Source organism: Arvicola amphibius, chromosome 12, assembly GCF_903992535.2.
Source record: "Arvicola amphibius chromosome 12, mArvAmp1.2, whole genome shotgun sequence".
NCBI lineage: Eukaryota > Metazoa > Chordata > Mammalia > Rodentia > Cricetidae > Arvicola > Arvicola amphibius.
Window position 1 is genome coordinate 163,551,007 of NC_052058.2, and position 21,774 is coordinate 163,572,780.

The following is a 21,774-nucleotide window of genomic DNA, read 5'->3' on the forward strand; positions in this document are numbered from 1 at the left end:
TCCCAGCACTTGGGAGGAAGAGGCAGGCGGATCTCTGTGAGTTCAAGGCCAGCCTGGTCTACAAGAGATAGTTCCAGGTCAGGCGCCAAAGCTACACAGAGAGACCCTGTCTTGAAAAATTAAAAAAAGAGGAACACCTGTAAACACTACTAGCATGCAAGAGCAAATTCCTAGAACAGAGACTTTCTAATTACATTATTCACATTATTTGAAGAAGCCTAAATCAGACCGAATGTCAAGGGTTTGCAGGAAGCCCAGGAATTTCAAGGCCATGGGTCCTCAGGCAGAGCTGGAAAGCCAGCTGCAAGAAGCACTGGTCAATATTTCCAGAATACATGCAGTGTCGCTGGGCCTCTGGGGACATTATTGGCCAAGGGCTTCCCTCAGCCAGCCCCTCCCAGTGTGATACATGCAGCAGTCCCTGGAGTAAAACTGCTCACCCCAAACCCTGATGGCTGCAATCACCTAGGCACCGACTCGAAGGCTCGCCGTGACTCCAGCCACTGTCTCAGCCTGGATGGGGGGTGGAGAGAGAGAGAGAGACAGAGACAGAGACAGAGAAAGACAGACAGACAGAGAGAGAGACACACAGAGAGACAGAGAGAGACACAGAGACACACACACACACAGAGAGACAGAGAGAGAAAGAGAGAGAGAGAGAGAGAGAGAGAGAGAGAGAGAGAGAGAGAGAGAGAGCCTACGTCCCACTGCAAGTCTCAATCCCTTCTATAGGACCTGCTCTCTGAGGTCCTAGAGACACCCCCTCCCCCGTGTCAATCAGGCTTTGCTGAGCTCCAGTGTGAACTCGGTCCCCCAGGGATCTGTTCAGATTCAGTAGGTTTGGGCAAGCTTGTCATTCTGCGTTTCTGACCAGCTGCAAAGGGGTGCCAGCGGGCACTGCTGGTCTGATTATTTCCCTTTAGGAGAAGAACCCAGATATGGTTCCCAACTCAAGAAGTAATCACCTAGGAAGTTACTTTAAACAGACCAGCTACACTGGGGACCCGACCTATCTGACTGCTCAGCACGTTTCCTACACTCTCAGTCGAGAGCACAAATAGGGGGCCAAAATCGAAAACCACTAGTCTAGAATCCCATGTCGGACAGGGGCATGGATGTTCTGGCTCTACGTCCCCCAAGCCTAACTTCGTGTTAGTCACCTTCATGCGTGAGCCATATCAGCATTTCATGGGGATCTTCTGAAACCCCCCAAACAACTCTCATGTCAGCCTCCAGACTCCCATCTTCCTCTCCCTCCCGCATCTGTTACCCATCATCCCAGTCCGAGCACTTACCGTGTGGACTCGGGAGGTACAGCTGTCACCCCTAGTGTCCCAATATGAATTTTGAAGCTCAGAAAAGCAGAGTAACCTGCCAAAGGTCATGAGTGATGGGTCTAGGTTTGGAACCTAAGCCTGTCTGACTCCAGCGTCTCCATCTCAAGGCTGTGGTCCCCTTCTTCCGTTTCTGCCCCGCTGGGTCAAACTGTATATAAACGCCATTGGGACACAATTGTGGGTTATTGGGAGTTTGGGGTGATGATCAGTGAGCATCCTGGTATTATTTGAGTGCCCATGTCTTCATTGTCAGGTTCGCCTGGAGTGGCCCACAGACTTAGCCATCAACCCGATGGACAACTCCCTCTACGTCCTCGACAACAACGTGGTCCTGCAAATCTCCGAAAACCACCAGGTGCGCATTGTCGCCGGGAGGCCCATGCACTGCCAGGTCCCTGGCATCGACCACTTCCTGCTGAGCAAGGTGGCCATCCACGCCACCCTGGAGTCAGCTACGGCTTTAGCTGTCTCTCACAACGGAGTCCTGTACATCGCCGAGACAGATGAGAAAAAGATCAACCGCATCAGGCAGGTCACCACAAGCGGTGAGATCTCCTTGGTCGCCGGGGCCCCCAGCGGCTGTGACTGCAAAAACGACGCCAACTGTGATTGCTTCTCCGGAGATGATGGCTACGCCAAGGATGCCAAGCTGAATACCCCCTCCTCCTTGGCTGTGTGTGCCGACGGGGAGCTCTACGTGGCTGACCTTGGAAACATCCGGATCCGATTCATCCGGAAGAACAAGCCTTTCCTCAACACCCAGAACATGTACGAGCTGTCCTCCCCCATCGACCAGGAGCTGTACCTCTTTGACACCAGCGGCAAGCACCTGTACACTCAGAGCCTGCCGACGGGAGACTACCTGTACAACTTCACGTACACGGGGGACGGCGACATCACACACATCACCGACAACAACGGCAACATGGTGAACGTCCGCCGGGATTCTACCGGGATGCCCCTCTGGCTGGTGGTCCCAGACGGCCAGGTCTACTGGGTGACCCTGGGCACCAACAGTGCACTCAGAAGCGTGACCACGCAAGGACACGAGCTGGCTATGATGACGTACCATGGCAACTCCGGCCTCTTGGCGACCAAGAGCAATGAGAACGGGTGGACCACGTTTTACGAGTAAGTATCAAGATGGGGCTGCGTTCTACAGGGTGCATTGTGAGACTTAAGATGAATGATTTGGGGGTATGTACTTTTTATGGATTTCCTTTTAATTCAGGATTGTGGTTGAAGACCCTTACCGGTGATAGGTTCTGCACGGTTGTGCTCTGAGTGATTTATCCTAGAAGGTAAACGGTACAGTGGTAGAGCATACTTTTGGACGCACAGACGTGGCCTTCAATCCCAGCTCTACTATGGCCTTAATCTCACTGGGCCTCACTTTCCATACCTGTAAAATGGATGCAGTAGACCACAGCAATATAAGGCCGACCTAAACTACTTCAAGTGTTAATATCTTCATATAAGCAGGAAGGTGAGAATAAAGGGAACGCCCCACGTGAATGAATTTTCTACATAATTAAGGTTCCATTTTTTTTTTAAATTTTGGATGAACTTGGAGCATTCATTACATTCTCCCTTCCCAAACTCATGATATAAACATCATCTGGCCTTTCTTTTAAGAAGTCAAGTTCATTAAGGAATGATAACAGTTGTAGGTCATGCTGTGCTACAGAGTTAACTTCCAGAAGTGGGGACACAGAACCCTTTACCCCGAAATGAACCAAATGATTTTGATATATTTGCTTATGGGCTTCTGTAAGCGATGGGTGTGCTCTGACCGTCTCCCTCCTCACCGCAGTGAATGCATCTGTACTCTGCTTTCGGGTATAACACGGTGCTCACTTCAAGTACCTGCTTCCTCCTCTCCATACGAGATAGGCATCTCAAAGCAGTGCGGCCAGAGAGGCAAATTATTCATCTCACATCTCACATACATATAGACGACAGATGTGCTCTTTTAATGAATGGGTCTTGTAACATCTTTTTCAATATGAGTTTTTTTTTTTTAAGTTTCTCTTATTTGTCATGTTTGAGACAACTGAGCCTGCTGAATATGTCAGCATTAGACAGGCCTCAGGAGCTGGCAGAGAACTTGGTCTTGTCGAACATCAGCTCTGTGCTCGAAACCAAGTCACTGAGCTAATCCTCACGGCAGTGGGGGCGACAGGTAGTATTTTCTCCTTTACAAAGACAGAGACTGAGGGAGACTCATTTGCAGGTTGTAATAGAGAAAGAACACTACAGTGGATCCAGTGTTGGGAGGGGGCTATAATTGATTTTTAAATATAATTTATACTAAAAAAATGTAATAGCCCCATGTACAAAGTTCACCAGCTAAATTCCTTTCTCCAAACAGGGGCCTTGTTAATTGCAAAGAAAAGACAAAGATCCAGGAAAATAGCAATTATCTTGATTAGCTCATTGAAATGGAAATACACTAAATAATTCAATTTCCCCCATTGCCTGGTAGAAACCCCTTATACATTATTTAGCCAATACAGGGGTTTCTTTGTCAGAGCAAATCTGTTCACGCAATTAGTTCCCAAGGTCACTCCCTCCCTCAAATCCCGAACTGAATGCGAACACATCACTGCTGTGTGTCAGACTCTTTCCCCCAATATCTGTACAGCACCTCGGGTTTGCAAGCCCCTGCACCTGACACAGAAATGCATTGACAATGGTCTCCCCAGTCAGTAAGAATTACCATCTGCTTGTTCCTTTTACCTATGAACACACCAGGCTCAAAGAAAGTGCTTGATAAGCTTCAAGTCATGCAGTTGGTATAAAGCCAGAGCATAGTGGGTGCTCCTGCTGCAGATCTGCATCTCCCGGCATTCATGAAGCTGAGGCAGCCTGGGCTACATGCATAGTGAGTTCCAAGCCAGCCTGTGCTACATAGTGAGACCCTGTCTCCAAAAGAGAAACAAGCAAGGAAGCTGACAGAATGAGGCTAGTTCCAAAGTTGACTCTCTGGGTGGGAATAAACCACAAACTCCCCCATGTTCCATAGGAGGAAGTGGCTCTAGCCTCCCACAGTGCCCATGACAGCTCCTCTTATAAAACACCAGCAGTAAATATGTGCACTCCTTACTAATTCTTTAAATTCATTTCTGCTTCAAGTTTAGGGCTTTGCCACCTCAGAGGTGCTTAGTAAATATTTTATGAATGAAATGTTGACTCAGGAGGGGAAGGGAGATAAAGAAGGCACACACGCTGCCACAAGAATACTAGATGCAGGTCCTGGCTCCGGCATTGTCGGTGCACCTGGCGGGACACAGAATTCAATTCACACAGTTCAAATAAAATACTTGGCTTTCGGTCTGCGCCTGAGAGATATGAGAGCTAAAAAGAGCATCCTTCCCAACTTTACAATGAAAATAAGCCTGACAAGAGACAAATGTATGTATTTTCTTCAAATTCCTTCCCGGGGGTCACAGGGCAAGCAACTGGCCCAAACCCAAGAACTCAGCCTACAGAAAAGGACGGCGGCTGTGCTCTGGCTTGCCTGTGTAGACAGAGCCAAACACTGGAGCAGAAGTTCAGCCAGAGCTGCGGAAATCGATGGGGGAAGTCCATGTCCTCTTCATGATCCTCCCCACCCCAACAAACTACAACAGGGGTTTTTACACACACACACACACACACACACACGCACGCACGCACGCACGCACGCATGCACGCACGCACGCACGCACACATACAGAAAATCTTAAGGAAGCCTCTCTCACAATTGACATGATCGAGGGACCCAGCAGCTGCTAAGGGGAATCATAGTACGAGCCCACTCCATCCATGCCTTTTGCACCCTATCCCCAATAAGGAGCAAGGGAAAAAGGCATCTGCACATCCTCCTCAGACACTGGTGAAAATCCATTCAGCTCAATAAAAGACAAAGGAGGGGAGAATGGAATAACCGCTGCCGAGAGAAGGGTGGGGCTAGGTCTCCAGTCCAGGACTGCCACCTAAGAAGACCAGGAACGCGGAACAGCTCAGGCATCCACGGGCACCTCCCCGGAAGCGCCCCTACCACCACAACTGCCTGAAATCTCGCAGCAAAGCAGGAGGCAGAGTACAGTAGAGAAAAGGGCAGGGAGCGGGCCAGCACACGGAAGGAGACGCCCTCTAAGGCAGTACGTAGGAAGAACCCAAGGCTGAAGAGGCAGTGACTTAGAGGCGGAGAAAAAGAGTAAATAAAGGCTCTGCCAAAGCAGTTTCTCAATCAAGGTACTACTGAGAACTTGGTGCCTGGGGTGCACCAAGGTTAACCATAGACACAGTGAACTTCGAAGCCATCCCTACTCCTAAGGCCATGACCTCACACCCCCACACTAATGACCTCCCAGGAGGACACCCACCCCTGTCTCTGCCTCCGCCGTGCTATACAAAATGTCACATTTTCCAACTGACAGTGCAAAGAGGCGAAAAAAAAAAAAACGTGGTCATCAGACCCCCACATTCAGATATGACAGCCATGTTGAAAACCCCTTCCAGGGAATTTAAAACAACTGTAATTACATTAACAGCTCTAATGGAAAAGGTAGGCCGCGGGGCAAGATCAGATGGCGGTTTCAGCAGAGATGTGGGAGAAAAAGAATCAAATGGAAATGCTAAACTGAGAACCACGGCCACAGAGATGAAGGATGCCTCTGATGGGCCCAGGGCTCTTGATGACAGCATGACACAGTTAGGGCAATAGAAATTACCCAGACGGACACACGAAGAAGAAAAGATAAACCCACAGAGCGGGGCGTTCAGGAGCTAGGAGAGAGTATCAAATGGCCAAATGTACATGTCATAGAAGTCGAGAAAAGAAGGAATAGGCAGAAGAAATGCTTGAGCAAATAATGACTGATAATTAATAGTGGGCCACCGTCCAAAGATGCTCGGAGAGTACCAGGGAAAATATGCATGCACACACATACATACATACACAGGCAAAACTTCTAAGCATATCACATTCAAACTATTGAAATGTAGAGAAAGGGAAATTTTCTGAAAACCGCCCAAAGAGGGGGGTGGAAGATGGGATATTTTATAGGAGGGGAAAAATGATTTAAAAAAAAAATAACTACAGCAAATTCTCACCAGAAACCATGCAAATTAAAAGACAGGAATGCAAAAAGAAAAGCAAAACCAAGTATCTGACCACTGAGACATGATTTCAAAAATGTGTTTGGATGAGAACATCTAGAGGGACAGGTAAGGATAAGGGATCACATCAAGGGGCTGAGACCCATGGGCACTAAGAAGAATGAACGGCCATTACCAGCCTCCAGGCTAAGGGGGGCATTGGACAAGTCACTGAAGCTGTAGCCTCAGGCAGAGATACCATTCCAATGAAGATGTGGTTGATGCAGTTGGGAAGGGACCACAGGAGACGGTGAAGGAAACCATGTCCTGATCTCACCTCTTTCCCATGCCCACCACTGACTTGACCCCACTGAAGCAAACCAGCAGGGTGCCCAGTGTGCAATCTAAAGCTGCCAGCCTCTCGGGACAAAGAACATCAAAGGACAGGTCTCCGAGGGAGCAGCACAGCACAGTCACCGACTGGTTCCATGTTCCCTGGAAGAGGAAGAGCCAGGATTCCATCCCTGCTGGATGTGACTCCTAAGTGTTCTCCCCCACACACACACCCCAGGACACCTGGCCTTAGAACAGCATCCATAAGCTTATAAAGTCTGCAGCTCTTACAGATCTCAGGAATCCGGAAGGCTAGAATTCATTGTTTGAACTCAGCCTTCCAGTAAATACTCAGTATAAGTGATAACTGCAAAATCCAGAAAGTTCTCTGGCTCTACCTGGCCTGAGGAATGCCCCAGTGATGTGATGTCATCCATTGCCATGACTCGAGGCCAAGGGAACTACTGTTACAGCTAGCTTTGAACTCTAATTCTTTACCACTGGCACAGTGACTAAATCTTTTGCTGGTGACACTGGTATTTAGGACAATTACAGATGAAAGCCTTGAAAATCAACATCTTCATTATCCAACCGAAAAGTCAAGATCAGCAAACGTTACGTATCTCAGAGATAACTTGGCATCCCTCCCCTACCCCCCTTCCCGCTTGCTACACTTAGCGAGCAGCTAGCAATGGAGTCCGCTGCGTGAAGAAAGCCTTGCAGCATGTGTGAAGGTACCCTTTTGCGGTCCTCTTCTGAAAGCCAAGTTCGCAGCAGCTCCATGAATCTTTTATGTGTCTTCTTTCACCGTGCCGTAAAGTTGCTTTGGAAAACTGGCGTGAAGAAAAGTCAGCGGAAAAGAAACCCTGGCAAGCCAATCCTCTGGCTCTCTTTACCTCCCCACTCCCAATGGAGACCTGGCCCTGCAGCAAAGTGTGCTGCGGCCGGAGCCAAGCAGAACCTCTTGAAAATGTCAGTCTTCTTGATCCACTTGAGACTTCCAAACAGGATTCCATCCCCCCACTTTAAAGAAGAGGTTTTTTTTTTTTTTCCTTTATCTGAAACAGCATCACTTTTATGGAAAGTTTGTCAAAAAAAAAAACCCACAATCTTTACGGTCAAGCAAACCTGATTTTGAATCTGCATCCTTCTATGACCTGTGTCCTTTTAGGCAAGTCAATCCTCCCCTCTGACCCCATCATCATCATTTGTAAGACGACAATGAAACAATCCCTACCCTGAAAGATGCTAATAAACACGATGCTCGATACCCGAAAAGCACTCGGAACATTAATAAGCTCTTCTTTCCTCATATAGAAGGGGATATAAAGTAGATGACGGTTCTTAATCAGACCCCCCAAAAAATCAACAAAATAGCCAGCATTCCCTTATTCAGTCAGTGAGCATTGCAGAGCAGAGTCTCCATGCTCCGTCTCTTCCAGGTATTGAGAAACCGACAAGGTCCCTGTCCTCGTGGATCTTACATTCTAATGTAAACAAGATAACAAGAATAGCGACAAGAACACAGGACAGTAATGAGGTAGAGAAGGGGGTGTCTGTTCCACAAACAGTCCCTGGCTGTTTGTCAGTGTATTTGAACGGAGGCACAGATGATGAAAGGAACTAGCTGGGCTCGTACTCAAAGGCAGCCGTCAACCTCTGCAAACATAAGAGCACCCCAGCACAACCTGGGCATGGCGTGTTTGGAGCAGAAGCACAGAGACTCCAAGGAAGCTCAAAGAGACACGGGGAGGAGTCGGGTCACATAGCCAACCTTCATTCACTTTATTAAGCACTCCAGGTTGTAGGCATTCAGCCAGGACAATCCGAATCTCTCCCTTCAGGGGCCAACATTCCACAGAGGACAGTCCTAGGATATGGAAGGCCCTGCTGAGAAGTTCACGTCCACAGGAAGCACATCACCTCCTTTGGTCCTCACTGCGTATTTGTGAGATGAGCATTAGTATGGTCAGCCATGGCGAAGGGAGCGTAGCTGCCACGGTTACACCATGAGCTACTGGTTGTGGTTAAACGAAGCCGAGTGCGGTCCTCTAGGCTCACCTCTGTCAAGGGTAGAGACGGGACCCCAGGCTCAGACCGTGCCATCTCTCTTGTTTAGAGAAGAAAACATGCCGGTGTTTCAGGAGTGTCTGTCATAGAAAGCATGACAGGCCAGAGAGGTGACACACACCTGTCATCCGTCGCCTGTAAGGTGGAGGCAGAAAGGTCACCTCCAGCTGCACAGTCAGCTCAAAGCCAGCCTAGGCTACACCAGACACTGTCTCAGAATAACACACCAAATCAACAAACAAACAAAAGTCATGATAAGCAGAATTAAGACAATGTCCCAACATCACCCAAACAGACCCGGGACCCAAAGCAGCCATTTGGAACTGTCTTTCCCTGGTCTCTCTCCCATGCCGCAGTGACTTTCAGCAGGTCTCTGGGGTTCTGCAGAGGCAGCCCACAGGGCAGAGGGCTCAGGGCCTGGAGCGTGGAGGAATCCAGTTCTCCCCACAATGCGAAAGGAAGAATATTCTGATGGGATAATCGCAGGTATTGATCAAGAGGCCGGGGGATCCATTTCTCAATCCATTGGCATTTCTTAAGCTCTGGGAGACACTGAAATTAACAAATAGGCAAAAATTTATAAATTGGCTGTTCCATTTGACGTTCATTTAATTAAGACATTCAGTCCTTCTAATGGAATACGTGAAGAGTGGAAATTACTGGGTTTGTGCTGTCGCATGTAAAATGAAAACCAGATCTTGAAGGCACAGGGCCTTTTTATTGTATCTTCCTCTGGCTCGATTTAATTATGTATTACAAGCTACCTTCCATAATAATTGCAATTGTCTGCCTTGCTACAAAGCCTTCTTCTGTTTGGAGACGAAAACTCGGGGGAAAAGCCTGGGGAGATGGCTGAAGTACCACTTAATGAGAGCGGTTGCCTCTAGGTTCGTGCTTCCAGCAGGAGTTTATCATGCACTGACTGTGTGCCCAGGTCTGCCAAATCCTGCAGGAGGCAGTGTGTTCTCCCCATGCCCACTTCTGTATTCATTTATTTGTTACTTTCCGACCATTTGCTTGACGTCTGTCCCAAATGATGCTGGAGCAGGGATGACCTGAGAGCCGGTGCCCCTGCATCACTGTGCAGATGTGGTGGCAGATGACAGGATCCAGGCTGTGTGACTCCAGATTCTCAGCCTAGTGTTCCAACTCCACAGAGCTGTCTTGACCTGCAGCACTCAGTCATGGTCCCAGGAAGCAAGGCCTTTCTTTCCATGCTGGCTGCAGAGAGGCAAGGCTATCCTTTCTGCCATATGGGCTCAGGAAAGAAAGATTCGGATAAGTGATGCCTTCTCCTGCTGGATAGCAGCAGGTGAGGTCGCATCTAGGAAACCCCGCCAAGCCCTGGACAAGTAGAAGTTGGAGACTGGGGAGTAGATCTGACCAGAAAGAAGGAGCAGACCATGCAAAGCCACAGCCTGAGCACGGCTCTCTCACGTTCTGCTCTGCTAATGACAGCAATGTTGCTCCACACTAACGTGGAAGAGGCACGTCACAGCCCGTCCCTGAGGGTGGCCAGGGCAGGAACCTGGAGGTAAGAGCTCAAACAGAGACCATTGAGGGATGCTGCTTCCTGGCTGGGTCCCTCTGCCTAGCATACCTAGCTTTTTTTACACAGCTCTTGTTCACCTGCCTATGGAACGGTACCACCCACCGAGGACTAGGGCCTCCTACCTCCATTGGCACTTAAGAAAACACTTCCATAGGCGTGATCACAGGCCAGTCGGATCAAGACAGTCTTTTCATTGATGTATCCTCTTCCCAGGTGACTCTAAGTTAGGGCCAGTGTGACAGCTGAGGTCAACCATGACACTAAGTGCCAACCCTTTGGTCTCTAGGTATGACAGCTTTGGTCGCCTGACCAACGTGACCTTTCCAACTGGCCAGGTGAGCAGTTTCCGAAGCGACACAGACAGCTCCGTGCACGTGCAGGTAGAGACCTCCAGCAAGGATGACGTCACCATAACCACCAACCTGTCTGCCTCGGGTGCCTTCTACACCCTGTTGCAAGGTAAGTCACCCGGGGCCTAAGGCCTCTAAGACCCAGAGGTGAGGACCCCTTTGGGGGAGGATGACCAGAGCTACGATAGTGGCTTTCCAAGACCAAGACTCCCTCTTGGTGTGTCTCCATACTGCCACCTCATTTGCAACACACACCAGGCAGAGGCCTGGAAATCCTCCCCTAGAAGCTTGGGGGCAATTGCCCATTGTCCCATGCTATTATCTTCCGAACAAAGGGGAGAGAATCCATTGGCTATTAATCCAGGTGACCTCCTCCTCTGCTGTTGTAATGGCTCCCAGATTAAAAACCTTTCCTCTCACATTTGTGCAAGGGAGACAGAGGACACAAGTAATCACACCTAACTGTGGTACAGAGAGATCCTCCCCGAAGCCCAGGAGAAGTCTGTACCTCCGCCAGGACTCCGAGGGAAAGAGACCCTTCCTTCCATGCATCTGTCATACCATCCCAGATATGAATTGTGGTCAACGACAATGAGGGAATCTTGCTGTGAATCCCCTGCCTAGACTGTTCCCAAGGGAAGTAGGGACCTCCACGGACTGAAACTTCGTTGGATTTAAGAAAATTCAGCATCACTTAAGAAAGCCCCAGCTGCCTTTTCCCTTCCTTCCCTGGCTCGACGCACTCCCAAAGCCTTGACATGGAATAGCAAAAGGAGCTTTGCACTGGGCATCCGAGGTTCAGGTCTGGCTCCGTCTCTGCCACCTGCTTATGCCACGGTGCTCGTGTTTCTTCTTCAGGGAAGGAAGGCATGGTGAACGGGCTTTGGGTAGCGTGGAGTCCCTGAGTGAACCTGAGGCACCTGTGCCCGCTGCGCAATGCGCGTTCCCGACAACATGAACTGGAGGGGGGGTCAACTCTTCTTCCCTGAGCCTCAGTTTCTTGATCTCGGAGATGGGGCTGCATTATAAGATCTGCCTCACAGAGTTGCTTAGATACATCGTAGACAGCATTTGTAAAGTGACCAGCATGGACCAGGCACAGAGTATTGCTCAGAAAACACTTGCTAGATTGACTCATTAATTAGCAAGCAGTTGGACTTACCACAAGGAAGCAAACGTTTCTGTTTTCATTACTGGTTTAGTTACCACGCATAGTTTCTGCCTTTCAAAAGCTGGATGAAAAATAGCAGCCATTAAAGAAAGAGAGGTCATGTCCAGGAATCCCTTTCTTTTAGTGAGGAGTCGGAACACATCACGGGGTGTGTGCTATGGCAGTTATTGCCAAGAGAAGGGCCAGACCCCATCCAATAAGAACCCTGCCCGACCTAGGACAGCAAAGACAATGATTGTTAAGATGTGGGACCTTATGCCGAGCTTCTTCCCTCAAGAACTGTTGTGTCTGCACAATTTACACTGCTAAGTCTACTTTAATAAGATTTTTATGGCTAGGCAACTTTTTAAAATTCTAAAGTGCCACATTTCTCAGGTTAAAAAAGTCCCACCATTTAATCCCAGCTTTTCAGGTGGGGGTGAATCAAAATACAGTGTCCAGCATACATGTCTAGAACCCCAACTCCAGAAACATCAGAACATAAAAAGGAAAAGCCCCCTAGAATACAGGGACACGCGGCACCTATTTTCTGCCCGGCACCCCTGCAGGTTGCCTGTCTGTTCTGTGTCCCAGACTCGGGTGCTCGGCCTGGCCGCCATCTCAGGAGCCTTCCTTGTCAGAACTCCCTTCATTCTCATCTCAGGTCTGAACTACGAGAAATAATGAGAAGGAGCTGCTAATGAGTAGCAGCCTTGGGCCGTCACAGCCCACATTAACTAGGACCACGTGTAGGCTGGACCTCCCCGCATGCTGGTCCATCCAAAGTCAACCGTAATAGACGCGTGTGCATTCAGCGAGGAGACGCTTTACGAGATAAATTGACACAGGCTTTCCCACTCTTCAGACGGAAGCAAAATACAGATTGTCGGTGAACGATGCATAGCAACATGGAGGCAGACTTCAGAATCCCTCTGAGCGGAAATGCATGGAAAGATGGAGTGGGGGAGAGAAGGAAGGCCTGAGTGGATGTCGTCTTAGTGGGGAGATTCAGCAAGGGCTTCCCATGAAAACCATAGCTTTTTTAAAAGACAGATTTATTTTGTTCCATGTGTATGAGCATTTTGCCTGCAGGTATAAATGTGCAACACATTCGTGTCCGGTGTCCATGGAAGCCAAAAGAGGGGACCAGATAGGTCCCCTGGAACTGGAGCTACAGATGGTTGTGAGCTACTGTGTGGATGCTAGGAACTGAACCCAGGTCCTCTGCAAGAGCAGCAAATATCTTAACCACAGATTCATCTTACTGTAATCCCCAGCACGATATTTTTATGGTTTAACATAGCCTGGGACATACCTAATTTAATCCACTGAATATCCACCAAGCACATACAATAATAGTAATGCTAGCTATTGTATTTTGAACAGTTCTCAGCTAAAAAAGATATATGACCGCTTGCATCTAACTTCTTTCACTTAGAAATATTGATAATACATTTTCTTACAGTTTTATTAGTAGTTGGAAAAACTGAAACAAGCTGGGCAGTTAATCCCAGCACTCAGGAGGCAGAGGCAGGTGGATCTCTGTGAGTTCCAGGCCAGCCTGGTCTACAGAGCAAGTTCTAGGACAGGCTCCAAAGCTACAGAGAAATCAGTCTCAAAAAGACAAAAAAAAAAAAGAACAAAAAAAAGCAAACTAAAAGAAATTAAATGTCTATTTGGTGTTGTTAAATAAATTGTATTGCCATATAATGGAAGACTGTAGTTATTATGAAAAGTATTTATTAAAATATTTAATGGCACTGGATGATGGAAAACTCCACAGTAACTATTTGGCTCTGAAAATGCATTAGGAAAAACTGTAAATCCTACAAATATAGAAAATATTTCCAATGGTTTTGAGTAGTGGGCTTATGCATAGTCTCCATATATCTTCCTAGTTTTTCTCAGTGGTGATGCATTGCTTCTATAGTTGGGGGGACACATTTAGACCCCTATCCCAGCCTCTGTCTTCCCTCCTCTCAAGCGTCTTTGCTCTCCTCTTCTTCAGACCAAGTCCGGAACAGCTACTACATCGGGGCTGATGGCTCCCTGCGGCTGCTGCTAGCCAACGGCATGGAAGTGGCCCTGCAGACCGAGCCACACCTGCTGGCTGGCACCGTCAACCCCACTGTGGGCAAGAGGAACGTCACACTGCCCATCGACAATGGCCTCAACCTAGTGGAATGGCGGCAGCGCAAGGAGCAGGCTCGCGGGCAGGTCACAGTCTTCGGGCGCCGTCTGCGGGTGAGCCTAATTTTGCAGGCACCAATCTGGTGGTGGGGGCGGTGTTTAGAGAAGCAGATTCCATTTTCAAGACTCACCCCAAAACCTCAGTTTCCTCATCTGCTATAGGGAGAGCTGAGACCACGAAACACACACAACAAAGGACTTCGGGGCATCCTTTTCGGTTTTGACGGGTGGGAACATGGCTGACTTTGTGGTTGAACCTGCGCTTATTTTCTTCCGTGGACTGAACGTGGGCACGTCAGACATCTCAGAGCTCCAGTGTCAATCATTGGGAGATAAAACCGATTTTAGGTGCCGTTCCAAGGATCAGAAGTGGCGTGCACAGTGTCTCACACGGGGCTTGGCACAGCACACATCAGGGATCAGTAACTTCTGCAGCTTATGTCGTTATTGCTAGGGTGTTGTACTGCCCACCCACCACCCACCCCCCATTTCAAAAAGTAAAGGGTTAAAGGGCAAAGAGCATCAATGCAGGAACTCAATGGCTGAGCACTTGTCTGCTGGGTCCTTAGCATGGGAACAAAGAGGAGACCAGGGCTAAGGGAGCCTAGGGCTCCGGGTCAGTGGTAGAGTGTTTACCCAGCAGATTGCACAGGAATACACAGTACAAAGCAGAAGATAAGGGCTGTACAAAGGGACAGCTGGTGACCTGGACCTGGCTCTCTGCCCAGCACCTCGTTGAACACAGGTGCTCAGGAGACAGCTGCTGAACCGCAGTGAACCACAGAAACATTCACACAGCAACACTGAACTCTCGATTCCGCGCCTCGCAACCAAGAAAGCTAAGACGTTCCCATCCTTAACATGGGGCAAAGTCCAGAAAACAAGTGATTGTTTCAGACTCATATAATTAGGTGGTTGTAGATCCTGGGAAAGAGATCCATGTCAGAAGCAGCAACAGTGGAGTGACTTATCCAATAATAATTATCCAATATAAAACCCAGAGCCACAAAAGCCAGGTTTCCTTTGCACCTTCAATAGCTAAGACCTCTGTAGCTAGCCAGCTAATGTGGAAACCTGCCCCCTACTAGTTCCTGTGGAAACCATCTGTGGTCTCACTAAACCTTCATCTGCATTCTCAAGAGCCCTTCAATGCACCTCTGAGGCAGAGAGCCAAACGGGAAGTTTGACCTAGGTTGGATTCCCGCTGGGCCTCTTGTGTAGCCTCCAGCAACTCCTCTGAGCCTAAACATCCTCAGCAGATGTGGGACGCTGATGCATCCAAGGTACCTAGCCCAGGGCTGCAGACCCCAGGTGCTCAGTAAAGGGCAGTGATTAGTGCTATTAGGAGTGTCTCTCTACTGTGTGAACAGGACCAGAAGTTTCCCAGGCTTTTAATTGGTCCCTCTCCCAGCCGGAGATAGATGATACTCTAGTCTGGTGGCCAAGTCTCTGCTGCCTCCCCAAATAAATGGCCACCCACAGTGGCAGTGTGTGGAATGAGAATGTTAGCCGGGTGTACCTCCCCATAATGGAGCTCATTTTTTATACAGCTGGGAGGTTTTTTTTTTTAATAAAGAAAGATGTAAAATAATCTCATTGCCGCCGTTGCCAAGCACAGGAAACACAAGGTGCTTCCCCCCATGAACTGTTCAACTCGGTTTTATTAATTTTGTCACAGAGGTACAGATCCCCTTCTCCACTAGGGTCCTCGGGTATGGGGGAGGTTGTCTAGGTGGCACCATCCCTGAGGGTATAAAAGAACCTCCCAAAACGTGCTTTTCAAATGTGCCCACCGCTGTTGGCAGCGTGGCCCCCTCTTCTCATGTACCCTCTCTGCAAAGAACACGGGATGGGCTTCCAGCGCCTCTGATTTTTCACGGGAATTGTCTGCCACACGGTTTTTGCTTCTGCAATTGTGTTTGATTACCCTAGGGAAGGCAAGCTTATTATAACCAGGCCATTCACAGCTACAGCCGTCTCCGCGGCATCATTATAAATCCTGGTTTTCGGGGCCTTGACATTTGTACAGGGAGACTGGGAGAAGACACAACACATATCTCTCCTTCCTCTAGGACTAACCATGGTCACGTGCTGTCATTTAGTGGAAATAATTATAGCCATTTATCCAGCGCCCTCTATGCACCTATTCGTCCACGGGTGCTTATTCATAGTCTAGAGTCTAGCGGGAGACTCAGAGAAGTAAAGGTACTTGGGCAAGGTCACACAGGAAAGCTAGTCTCGTCGTTGAGGTTGGAATTCCAACCTTAACCCTGACCCCTGCCTACACCCACACCCTCTTCTAAATGCACAAATCCCAAAAGGACCTTTGACTTCCACAAGTCACTCATGCATTTTACATCATGTGACCTAATAACCTACGTTCCTCTTGGGTCTTCCTGCTTGTCAGACTTACTAAATGACAAGTAGAAGAGACAGCAGAGGTGCCCCCTGTGCCCTGTTGGGACAGCACCCCTCCCTAACCCCACCAGTAAACATTAGCTTTGAAGAACGTGTGAACATTTGGGGACAAACATGGTGGTACCATTCGTAATCCTGGCGCTGGGAAGGCGAGAGGGTGGGCCCCTGGGGTTCACTAGGCAGCCAGCCTAGCCTAAACAGAAAGTTCCAGGTTCCCGTGTATCCCAACTCTCACAGACAAACACATACAGAGTTCCAACTTGCAGCTTGCTCTATGGGAGTATATACTTCTGACTCACAAAGGAAGCTGAGCTGGCGGCAGCCTCACAGACCCCAGGGAGATTACGCTGGGGCTCCTGACCCTGGAGGCAAAAGCAAAGTCCTCTAACAGAGTTAGAACTAGTTCTGACCAGAATGTAAGGAAAACCACTGGAGGTGTGAATGCCCCTGCCTCCCAGCCACCTCTGAGGAGAAGCAGATCCTTGACTGTGGGAAAAGACAGGAGAGACCCAAAGCGTAGCAGCGGAGAGCCCCGGGAAAGCCAGGACTTGCTCAGAAAGCCTCCAGGTATCTACTGCACCAGGAAGAGTGAAGTCCACAGATCTGCAGCTTCCCTGAGCTTGGTGACCTGGGAATCCAACACAGCACAGCATCTGGCTCACAACAGACAGATCAGGTGTTGATTCGCTGGGCTCACTTGGCAGTTCCGATTTTAGGCACTAAGAAGGATCTGACTTCCTCCTCCTCGCCTTCTTCTTTTTTTAAATAAGTCCCCATTAGTGTATCACATGATAAAATCATGTGTCTTCGACGGCCAGAGAGGCTGTTTGCTCTTTACCCATGTTGTCTTTATTCCTACAACAGGCCAAGATGTACATTTTTTTCCTATTATGCAGATAAGGAAACCTCAAAGAGCTCACAGATGGCAGAGTGAGGTTTGATGCCCACAACCCCCTGTGCTGCCTTCTCATCTCAGTACCTCAACACAGTTGCTGGTCCTCAGAGCCAGCGTTGTCCATGCCCACACCCAGAGCCTCTCTCTTTCTTGTTCCTTTCCCAGGTTCACAACCGAAACCTCCTGTCTCTGGACTTTGACCGTGTCACACGCACAGAGAAGATCTACGATGACCACCGCAAGTTCACCCTCCGGATCCTGTATGACCAGGCAGGGAGGCCGAGCCTCTGGTCACCTAGCAGCAGGCTGAATGGGGTTAATGTGACCTACTCCCCTGGGGGTCACATTGCCGGAATCCAAAGGGGCATCATGTCTGAGCGGATGGAATATGATCAGGCAGGGCGCATCACATCCCGGATCTTTGCAGATGGGAAGATGTGGAGCTACACGTACTTGGAGAAGGTAGGTGTCAGCCTCCCTCCTTCAATGGCCTTACCACATAGAAGGTTGATCATTGCGGCTTTATTTTTTATAATGGTACCTCTACGCTACCCAAGGTGGGCTGGAACTCCTGGGCTCCTCGACGGATCCTCCTGTCTTGGCCTCCTGAGCAGCTGAAGGCACTCTCTAGGGCACCTGCTTTCCTCATTGCCCCCCATGGCCAAGCCTTGCCTGCTGACCTCGGGGGATGAATCTGACTGTTGAAGTTTCCAAAAGGGGAGAAGGAGATGTGCATTTTCTAAGGGGAAAAGGGGTCCCAGGAGATTTCTGGATGGAAAACGGGTTTCGTGCGGTGAGAAAGAGGGTCCTAGGCCAGGAAACATAGAAGTCGAGCTGATGGAGAGGAGGAAGCCCGCCCACTGTACAGGACGATAAAGTAGGGACCTTCCTAGAGTGGCTCAGGAGGGTGCTCACACAGGACAAGTTCCTGCTTCCAGAATCATCACACACAGTGCAGCCTCACCCCGGAGATCCAAGCAGAAGCCTGGAGGTCACATCCGAGGCACAGCAAACTTAAATCCCCTGCTGCTAATCCTGGGTGTAGGCCTAGCACATCCCTTCCACTTTGGGTCAGGATTCATATCCCCCAGAGACTAGAAATCAAAAATGACATGAATTCTACATGTGTTTGGGTAAATTTTTAAATTACCTAAATTCAGAAGTTGATCTCATAGAGGGAAGGGGGAATGGTAAGTTTTCTGTTTGGTTTATTTGGGGGTGGGGGCTCGTTTTGTTTTATATTTTTCTTTCAACACAGGGTTTCTCTGTGTAGCCCTGGTTGTCCTGGAACTCTCTCTGTAGACCAGGCTGGATCTGCCTCCCGAGTGTTGGGATTGAAGGCATCCGCTGCCGCCACCCAGCTGGTAGATTTGGTAGTTAGACGCAGGCTTCTTACCTGGTGACTTTCCTAAGATAGAATATTCACTTTCAGCCCCGCTCATGGGTCCAGAATCCTCAGTTTATTTCCTTTCCTGGTCACCTGTTTGGGGCCCCAGGCTCTGCTTGATCCGTGGTAAATGTCTCAGCCTGTGCTGTTGAACATCCCTGAAAGCAAGGCTCTGTTGTAGGGCCACACGACACTGTGAAAGTCATCCCACATACTGAAGCCATGCCTGGGGGAACAGAACTCACCCGTGTAACACAATGGAAGCGTGGATAGAACAAGGGTCTCCCTTCAGCCTGCCCTACCCCAGGGTGGGCCCATGGCTTGTTACTACATGAAAGGTGGAGAAATGTCTAAAGTGCCCTTCTCAAACATGGTCTTCATGCTACAGGCTCAGGGAAGCCTCAGAAGTTGCTTAGCAGGCAAAGGCTCTAAGATCATCAGGCTGTGTGCAATGTTCCTTCTCGCTCGGATAGAAAGACTGAGGTCAGAAGTCTGGGTCAGGGAAGGCAGTGGGGAAATCTTTACAAATACTGTAGGTCTGCACCCCATCACATGCAGAAGTGGTCTGATCCATTCCGGACAAAAAAAAAGCAAACTGCTTGCTCACAAGAGGAAAGCAAATGGCCTGTGTGGACCCTGCAAGGCCAAAGGCTGAGCCAAAGCCCGGCCACGGTGCCTCTCTAACCGCTGGCAGCATCCCACGGTGCACACGCCGGAAGGCTCTGCTTGGGCCCAGCGCAGAGCCACTCTGCTCGGCCTCCCGTTCCTTTCCTCTGTGTTGTGGTACTTGGGTTGTCATTCCTTCCGCCACCCCCTTCATCTCTGCCGTCTTCTCCCCCCAGTCCATGGTGCTTCATCTCCACAGCCAGAGGCAGTACATCTTCGAGTTTGACAAGAACGACCGCCTCTCTTCCGTGACCATGCCCAACGTAGCCAGGCAGACGCTGGAAACCATCCGCTCGGTGGGCTACTACAGGAACATCTACCAGCCCCCGGAAGGCAACGCCTCTGTCATCCAGGACTTCACCGAGGACGGGCACCTGCTGCACACCTTCTACCTGGGCACTGGCCGCAGGGTAGTTTACAAGTACGGCAAGCTGTCGAAGCTGGCCGAGACTCTGTATGACACCACCAAGGTGAGCTTCACCTACGACGAAACGGCGGGCATGCTGAAGACCGTCAACCTCCAGAACGAGGGCTTTACCTGCACGATCCGCTACCGTCAGATCGGGCCCCTCATCGACCGCCAGATCTTCCGGTTCACGGAGGAAGGCATGGTCAACGCCCGTTTCGATTACAACTACGACAATAGCTTCCGCGTGACCAGCATGCAGGCCGTGATCAACGAGACCCCGCTGCCCATCGATCTCTACCGCTACGATGATGTGTCGGGGAAGACGGAACAGTTCGGGAAGTTTGGTGTCATCTACTACGACATCAACCAGATCATCACCACAGCCGTCATGACCCACACCAAGCATTTTGACGCTTACGGCAGGATGAAAGAAGTACAGTACGAGATCTTCCGGTCCCTCATGTACTGGATGACTGTCCAGTACGATAACATGGGGCGGGTAGTGAAGAAGGAGCTGAAGGTGGGACCCTATGCCAACACCACCCGTTACTCCTACGAGTACGATGCTGACGGCCAGCTGCAGACAGTCTCCATCAACGACAAGCCGCTCTGGCGCTACAGCTATGACCTCAATGGGAACCTGCACCTGCTGAGCCCTGGGAACAGTGCCCGGCTCACGCCGCTTCGGTACGACCTCCGTGACCGTATCACTAGGCTGGGTGATGTGCAGTACAAGGTGGACGAGGACGGCTTCCTGAGGCAGCGGGGTGGGGATGTCTTCGAATACAACTCAGCGGGCCTGCTCATCAAAGCCTACAACCGGGCCAGCGGCTGGAGTGTCAGGTACCGCTACGACGGCCTCGGGCGGCGCGTATCCAGCAAGAGCAGCCACAGTCATCACCTGCAGTTCTTCTACGCGGACCTGACCAACCCCACCAAGGTCACCCACCTCTACAACCACTCCAGCTCCGAGATCACATCCCTCTACTACGATCTGCAAGGGCACCTCTTCGCCATGGAGCTGAGCAGCGGCGACGAGTTTTACATTGCCTGCGACAACATCGGGACCCCTCTTGCAGTCTTCAGTGGAACCGGCTTGATGATCAAGCAGATCCTCTACACAGCCTACGGGGAGATCTACATGGACACAAACCCCAGCTTCCAGATCATCATCGGCTACCACGGCGGCCTCTACGACCCACTCACCAAGCTTGTCCACATGGGCCGGCGGGATTACGATGTGCTGGCCGGACGTTGGACGAGCCCAGACCATGACCTCTGGAAACGCCTGAGTGGCAACAGCATTGTGCCTTTTCACCTCTACATGTTCAAGAACAACAACCCCATCAGCAACTCTCAGGACATCAAGTGCTTCATGACAGGTGAGGGCTGGGGTACCCCCAGGTCTGGTAAAGAGTGGGTGTGAGGTGACTGGAGACACTGACTGCCCCTAGTGGCATTGGTTCCCAAAGTCTGTTTAAAGAAACACTAGTTTAAAAACTACTCTGGAAATACTGGATCCAGCATCAAACAGAGTTGACAGGACCACATTCTTAACCTTTCCTAATATACTTCAGCTTGTGAAGGGTCACGAGGTTCTGTACTGAAAAGAGTTCTTTAGTATGCCAACCTATAACTTTTCTAAATTGTTTTGCCAAAAAACCCCCAATGTCTCAGCTGAGCGGTGGTGGCACACCTTAACCCCAGCACTCAGGAGGCAGAGCCAGGCAGATCTCCGTGAGTTCAGGGCCATCCTGGTCTACAAAGACAGTTCCAGGACAGCCAGAGCTGTTACACAGATAAACCCTGACTCAAAAACAACAACAATAACAAAAATCCTAATGTCTCACTGGAAACAGCCCTTGGGATGCTCTCTGGGAGTTTCCGACATGGGTATCAGACTGGCTGTGGGTCCTCACTAGTATGAGTTAA

At 49.7% G+C, this 21,774-nt stretch overlaps 1 protein-coding gene across 5 annotated transcripts in view; it reads left to right on the forward strand.

The window, feature by feature from the left end:
* The window catches only part of Tenm4 (teneurin transmembrane protein 4), a 362,508-nt gene that overhangs the window by 331,354 nt on the left and 9,380 nt on the right, over positions 1–21,774 (forward strand). For all 5 annotated transcript variants that reach the window (XM_038313737.1, XM_038313739.1, XM_038313740.1 and 2 more), the window contains 5 exons: positions 1,591–2,468; positions 10,664–10,836; positions 13,886–14,121; positions 17,546–17,842; positions 19,610–21,224. In XM_038313737.1, coding sequence (XP_038169665.1) covers positions 1,591–2,468; positions 10,664–10,836; positions 13,886–14,121; positions 17,546–17,842; positions 19,610–21,224 — 3,199 coding nt within the window. The remainder of the gene's footprint in view (positions 1–1,590; positions 2,469–10,663; positions 10,837–13,885; positions 14,122–17,545; positions 17,843–19,609; positions 21,225–21,774) is intronic.